General features: G+C 44.1%; 1 protein-coding gene across 1 annotated transcript; it reads right to left on the reverse strand.

The window, feature by feature from the left end:
• Window positions 1-4,266: 4,266 nt before the first annotated feature.
• LOC121599537 (mucin-5AC-like) lies at window positions 4,267-7,545 on the reverse strand. The gene is made up of 3 exons (XM_041927407.1): window positions 7,417-7,545; window positions 6,729-7,291; window positions 4,267-6,527 (listed from the first exon to the last, which is right to left on the reverse strand). Exons 1-3 carry the CDS (start codon window positions 7,421-7,423, stop codon window positions 4,335-4,337), a joined length of 2,763 nt encoding a protein of 920 aa, XP_041783341.1. The 5' UTR covers window positions 7,424-7,545; the 3' UTR covers window positions 4,267-4,334.

The following is a 7,545-nucleotide window of genomic DNA, read 5'->3' on the forward strand; positions in this document are numbered from 1 at the left end:
ACGATCAACGGAATTTAATGGTTGTTCTTGTTCTTCTGATGGAAGTCCTGGAACAAGTGCGATTGTTATTTCTAGTTCAGATCGATCGTTTGGAAACATTATCACCCCTGTCGATTTTTCTTCGTTGGCTGCACCTGTAGTTATCGTTAAAAAGCCGAATGGCAAAGTACGTATATGTGCAGACTATTCCACAGGTTTAAACAAACTGTATGAAGACCAGGTGGTCTCGTCCCATACAAATTGACAACTAATTTCTGAAACAAAAAAAGCTCCTTTTGACACAATGGGTGAAATGAATTTCCAAAGGAACGGTTCGCTTTGTTCTTAGCAACACATACGTAGTACACATTGGTGTCCCCACCGACGGCATAGTTTTGATCCAGAAATGGATTTTAATTAGTTCAGATTTGGTTTAGCTTACTGTAACGAACCGAGCTTCTCCGAGGACACGCGAAGGTTTGACCCTCAGCAAGAGTTGCAGCGTCGTAGCGGAGGAGAAACAAACAGCAATTGTGGACAGAGTATTTGATACTTCGCCTACTAACCAGTTCCCGCTAGTTGCTTCTAATCCAAAGGTTGGGAAGCCTATGCAGACGGAAGGGGATGTTTGGCTCGAAAATCCAGGGGCTCTGTCCTATTTCGGATATTGGAATTAAACCTCTTAACTCCAAAAGCTTCTGCGTTTGAATCTGTCTTTATTGAAAATATGGCCTACTTTTATACTAAATGTGTCCTTACACGTTTACCCGAGTATCTATTTGGACTGGATGATTCGTGTTTCCAGAAACTTCTTATTTTGACGTGTAAAGATAAACAATGGTTACTAGGATCAGATTGGTGAAGAAATAAATTAATAATCGCGTGTCTAGGTATTTCAGTGCAAATAACAAGGATTCTAAGATTGGGGCCCTTTCCGTTGTAAGTTCGTAGGCTGAAATTTCAGCCTGTCTGCTGTTTGCATTGTATAGCAGTTTTCGAGCTGCTATCTAAGTGAGTATAATATACAGGTGGGTTTATCCCAAGGTGTATGAATTTAGAAGGCTGATTTTTATCGCTTCTGCTTCTGAATGAAAATGTTAAGAGTGTTTTGAGTATTCGTCAAGGCTCAAGAAAGCTTGTTTGAACAAAAGTTTTCATCCATCCTGTCAAAAAGTGATATTCAAATTTGGTTATAAAAAATGCTATGAGACCACCTAGACTACATACACTTTGATTCTAGATTCCACCACGTGATCTCTTTAATACACCTTGGGTTAAATGTAAACAACAACGTGTTTTCGAGCAGGTACTCGAATCTAATTCTAGCTTTGTGGCTAGAATAATCTAGACTAAAAATTGCAGGCTAGTTTTTGTGTTAGGTGTGGTTTTGTATGGAGTGTTTACATGATTTCAGCCTCCAACTGTCAAACTCCATACAAAAAACTGACTAGAATCGTGAAGGGCCCCATTGTTCGTGTATTAGGCAAGTCGCCAGAAAGCTTGCTTGGGGAAAAGTTTTCACCCATGCTGTCAAAAAAGGACGTTCAAATTTTGTTATAAAAAGCAGTCTTTGAGACCACCTGGTCTTCATACACTTTGGGTTTAAACGCTGTTCTTGAATCAAACCACTACCCATTACCTGTTCTGGAAGAGATTTTTGCAAAAGTTAATGGGTCAAAGGTTTTTAGCATCATTGACCTTTCAAATGCATATCTGCAAGTCGAAGTCGATGATCCCTCCAAAGAATTGCTAACCATTAACACACATAGGGGTCTCTACCGATTCAATAGATTAGCGCCAGGTGTAAAATCTGCTCTTGGAGCATTCCAGCAGCTCATGAGTGGTATGATATCGAATCTTGAAGGTACTGATTTTTTTCTTGACGACATCATAGTGTTCAGCAAAACAGAAAATGATCATCACACATTTTTAAGAGCACTTTTCAAACGTATGGAAGATTACGGGCTTCACCTTAAGGAGGAAAAATGCAGTTTGCTTCAATAACAAATATAATATTTGGGACACATCCAAGATGCTAACGGAATTCGTCCAGATCCTTCCAAAATTAAAGCAATAAAAAAACATGCCTGCACCTACCGACGTTACAAGCCTTCGTTCATTTCTAGGTGCAGTAAACTTTTACGCGAAGTTTGTAAAGAACATGCATCAATGGAGACGGCCCTTGGATGAATTATTAAAGAAGGACTTTACATTCAATTGGTCAAAAACTGTGAATATTCCTTCAACAAAATTAAGGAAATATTGCATTCAGATTTGCTTTTATCACATTACGATCCAGAGAACGAAATCATCATAGCAGCGGACGCATCAAAATATGGCATAGGCGCAGTGGCCATGCATCGTTTTTCGAATGGCAGAATTTAGGCAATTGCACATGCATCACGTGCACTTTTCAAAGCAGAAACCGGTTATAGCCAGATCGAGAAAGAAGGTTTAGCAATAGTGTTTGCGGTGTTGAAATTCGGATGATTTTAGGAAGAAAATTCACACTTCAGACAGATCATCAACCTTTGCTGCGAATTTTTGGATCAAAGAAGGGTATTCCACTGCACACAGCTAATCGTCTGGAAAGATTGGCTTTAGCATTATTGTGCTATGATTTCGAAATAGAATACATATCTACAACTAATTTTGGATATGCGGACGTTCTCTCGTGGCTCATGAAAAATTACACCAAACCAGATGAAAAGTTTATTATAACTTCATTACTATCGGAAGAGAACATCACAGCAGTATTAGATGAAGCTATTGAAACGTTACCTATAACATTCCACATAATTCGAAATGCTACATCAAGGTGTCCTGTGTTGCAGGATGTTAAGAATATGTGTGAAGAGGGATGGCCTAGATGAGCTGAAACTATTGAAAATGAAGAAATTCGTGGATATTTTGCTCATCGAGATGCCATCTCAACTAGTGATGTGCTGTATGGAGCGCACCCACGACTCCGATCCGACTCCGACTATTGTTAGTTCGATTCCGACTCCGGCAAAATGGAACCACTAGATCCGCCCGGAGTCGGAGTCGTTCGGAGTCGTCCGGAGTCGACCGGAGTCGTCCGGAGTCGACGACTCCGAACGACTCTAAACGACTCCGAACGATTCCGACTCCGGGCGTCTCCGGGCGACTCCGGACGACTCCGAACGACTCCGAACGACTCCAAACGACTCCGAACGATTCCGACTCCGGGCGACTCCGGGCGACTCCGGACGACTCCGAACGACTCCGACGACTCCGAACGACTCCAAACGACTCCGAACGACTCCGGACGACTCCGACTCCGAGCGACTCCGGACGACTCCGAACGACTCCGAACGACTCCGAACGGCTCCGACTCCGGGCGACTCCGGGCGACTCCGGACGACTCCGAACGACTCCGACGACTCCGCACGACTCCGAACGATTCCGAACGACTCCGGACGATTCCGACTCCGGGCGACTGCGGACGACTCCGGATGACTCCGAACGACTCCGGATGACTCCGACTCCGGGCGACTCCGGGCGACTCCGTACGACTCCGGACGATTCCGAACGACTCCGGATATTGCAGCGCGGACCTACCTTCCGGAGTCGATTCCGAATTTAACGGAGTCGGATCGGAGTCGACTCCGCATTTTGCCAACTTTACCCATCACTAATCTCAACAGTAAAAGGGTGTCTAATGATGGCAGATCGAATAATAATTCCAGAATAATTCCGAAATTGCATTTTAAAACAGCTTCATCGTGGAAACCCCAGAATAGAACGCATGATGTCAATAGCGAGAAGTCACGTGTTTTGGCCGAAATTAGACAAGCACATTGAAAATTTCGTTAAGAACTGTGTTAGTTGCATGAGTCAAGCCAAATCACCATGCCGACTTCAACCACAGCCATGGCCACAAGCGAAGTCATATGAACCAACTAATGTCAAAAAACTGTGATCAATCAGATGAAAAATAAAATAAAAACTGTCCTTTAAATATTTTGGTTGATATGTTTGGATTTAAACGAAAAATAGTAAATTTGAAATGGACAAGAAACAATAGTTGCACCTGTTACACCATTTCAACAGGAAATAGCAAATTTGGAGTCCCTATTTGGAGGATTCGCCTCTTGGGTCCCTAATTATTGGAGCTATTCTTATTATTATTGCAATCAATTGTACACATTATTGGTGGCAGCTGTATATAATCAGTGTGTTATTTATTTTAATTCACATGTAATCTTTTAATAAAAAAAGCTGCTTGGTAGATTGTATATTTTTAAACATCAAATCAACAGTCTGTAAGGGGTAGAATCAGTGGCGTTTATTGTGACATTCCCAACGATAAACATCATCTTGTAAAAAGTTTATTATTTGCCTGCTGAGGGACAGTTAACGTTGAAAGGATGATCGCAGAAACTTTGTTCTTGGTTCCAGAACTGATTTGGTGGACAGGTCATTTCGAATAAAGTGCCCCACACACAACGGTAGAACATTGAGCAGTTTGGGTGGGGATAATAGAATGTTTGATCAACCGGACAGTAAGGAGGGTTACCTGGAACCCCAGGTGTTGGAGCTGGCGTTGGTGCTGGTGTTGGTGCCGGCGTTGGTGCCGGTGTTGGTGCAGGAGTTGGTGCTGGTGTGGGAACAGGAGTTGGAGTAGTAGGGGCGGGAGTTGGTGCAGGTGTAGTAGTAGTGGTGGGTGCAGGAGACGGAGCAGTCGGAACGGTAGGGGATGGAGACGGAGCAGTTGGGACAGAGGCTGGCGGAGTTGGTGGAGGAAGTGTGGGTTCAGGTCCAGGAACAGTGGGAGCAGTGGGAACAGAAGGAGGTATTGTGGTAGGCCCAGCAGTTGGAGCAGTTGGTTCATCACCCTCTGTAACGGGTGGAGTAGGTGCTGTGGGTACAGGTGGCGTAGCTTCAGTAGTGGTTCCTACTGTTGGTGGTGTTGGAAAAGTTGGTGGTGGTGGAGTCGCTGCACCCGTACCAGCAGTTGGGGGAGTGACAAGATCAGCTTGGCAAATGGAATCTTCGGGACGGTTGCATTGCATGATTTGGATATCAAATACTAGGTTAGGACCGCATTCACGCTGAAACGATTGGCTATTGATGCAAAGATAGTAAAGGTTGCAATTGGTAGGATGCGGGAAATTTCCTGTTGGTTCAGGACAAACAAATAAGGGGTTCAAGTTTGGAGGAGACGTTGGGGGCTTTGGGATATCGCCAGGAGTACTTGTTGGAGTGGGATTCAAGATGCAACTCGATGTCTCACTAGGACCACAAGTAGTTTTATAAATATCAAATATTTCTCCAAAGGCACATGACCGCTCGAGAGCCTGTGAGTCCATACACATATAGTACCGATTACAATCCTGTGGATGTGGAAGATAAGCAATTCCGACGTTGTTTGCGCACGGGTTGATGGCGGGGGACGGTGTGGTAGGGCTCGGTGGTAAAGTGGTGGGAATCGGTTCTGCTGGTTTCTGATCTAAAATGCATACAGAGGTCGATTCTGGACCGCAGGCAAGCTTTTCGATATCGAATATTTGCCCCGAGCCGCACGATCGGTCAATTGCCTGTGTATCCATACACATGTAATATAGGGTACAATCGCTAGGATGTGGTTTGTAGGCAATACCCGTGTTTTTATCGCACGGATTAATATCCAGAATGCAGGTGGACGTTTGTTTGGAACCACAAGCTTTTAGATAGATATCGAATACTTGACCAGCTGGGCATGATCGTTCGATAGACTGAGTATCCATACACATAAAGTATCGCGTGCAATCGATCGCATGGGGCTTGTAAGTTATGCCATTATTATTTCGGCACGGATTGTTAGGATTGGAAGGTGCTGGAGCTGGTGGTCTCGGAATAGGGGTAGGGGATGGTGATGGTGATGGTTGTGGTGGTGGTGGCGGTGGTGGTGGTGGTGGTGGAGGGGATTGAGGTGCTGGGGCGACATCGTGGATACAAGTGGACTGCTTGACGGGTCCGCAACTTTTTGAGACAATGTCAAATATCTGATTTCCGGGACAAGTATTTGGGAAGCTTTGCGTGTTAATGCAGGTAAAATACCGCTGACAATTGGAAGGGTCCGGCACCATGTTAACTCCTACGTTATCTGCACATGGGTTTATAAATGGGTTCGGTTCTGAGATTATCGGGCCGTCGTTTTCACAGAGTGCTTTATTTGCGTCGACACAACGGTTCGTTCGCGTATCGTATTTCTGGTGAGGGGAGCACTCAATTTCATAGACTTCGTTGTAGATACACAAAAGGTATTTTGAGCAATCATTTGGATAGGCAACAGTGTTCACTACAAAGGTCGTACCACCGCATAGTGATTCCAAATCGTACAGACACTTAGCTTCGCCAGTGTTCATGCATAGTTTAGCAATTTTATCAAAGGACTTTCCGGAGGGGCAGGACATTTCGTATGGCAGGGAATTAAGGCACATTATATAGGAACTACATTTGTTAGGAACGGGCTCAAATGTCATACCCCGATTATTTTGACATAGTGCTCCATTCGAAGCTTGAGATGTTTGAAGCAGAACAGGCTGGAAATAGTAGGAGTGGATTGGGAGTTAGACAAGGAGGTAGGAATTTGGAATAGCAAAAGGGATAAAAAGCAAACGTAACAACGAGCGTTAAAGTATTTACAACATAACATTATGAATATTTACATAGAGCTAATAGTATTTATTTACAGTGCCATTTGATTCGAGCGTTTTTGACATCTATTCTCACGACAAACTTACAGCAGCTGGACATTGCACTCGGTCCGGAAGATCACAAACGTTTAGCGATGGATTGAAGCTAGTTCCTTCTGGGCAGATTTGTTCGATTCCTGAACCACCGACGCAAATGAAATACTTCCGACAGTCGGTTGCATCTGGTATAAAAGTCGGGTTAGCAGGATCATCCTCGGCAGGACATGCTATACAATTGACTGCTGATGCTAAGTTGCACTGTCCACTGTTTGAGTCGAACGCAGTACCCGGTGGGCATTCACGCGGAAACTGGGTACCCTCGATGCACTGAATAAATTGGGTGCAGGAACCACTTACTGGAAAGTTTTGAATGCCGGTCGCTGGACAGTTAACGCATGCGTTTCGATCACCATAGTCGCATGACTGAGTTGCTTCAACAAAAACAAATGGCACGGGACATTCTTGTGGAAAAGGTTCACCATTGACACATGTAAAATAATTATAGCAGCTTGTTGCATCGGCTACAAAACGGTAATTAGGTTGGCCTTCGCAAGGGTTTGTTTGTGCTTGAGCCGTTGCGCATCCCAAAAGGAATAGCGCCAATACTGATCCTGAATGTAGACAATAAAAAAGTAAAGTTGAGATGAATTACTATTTTATGTCGCTTTCGCTGGTCAGCACGGTTTTGTGAAAAGGCTATCCAGCCACACCAAACACTTTACAGAAGAGCACTCACTTATCATATTGTGCAGCACTTGCTCGTTGGTCACGTGGGAGTTTCCTTAAAATAATGAATGTGCCGCCTGATTTAAGTATGGCACCACCACGGTGTCACTGTTTCTAGAAAATTGCTGTCCGATCAAAT

The sequence above is a fragment of the Anopheles merus genome, chromosome 3L (genome assembly GCF_017562075.2).
Source record: "Anopheles merus strain MAF chromosome 3L, AmerM5.1, whole genome shotgun sequence".
NCBI classification, from domain to species: domain Eukaryota; kingdom Metazoa; phylum Arthropoda; class Insecta; order Diptera; family Culicidae; genus Anopheles; species Anopheles merus.

Coding starts and splice junctions, on each gene's coding strand:
- LOC121599537 (XM_041927407.1), bottom strand. Junction 6,528..6,728: donor GAGTGCAATGTCCAGCTGCT/GTAAGTTTGTCG, acceptor TACTATTTCCAG/CCTGTTCTGCTTCAAACATC.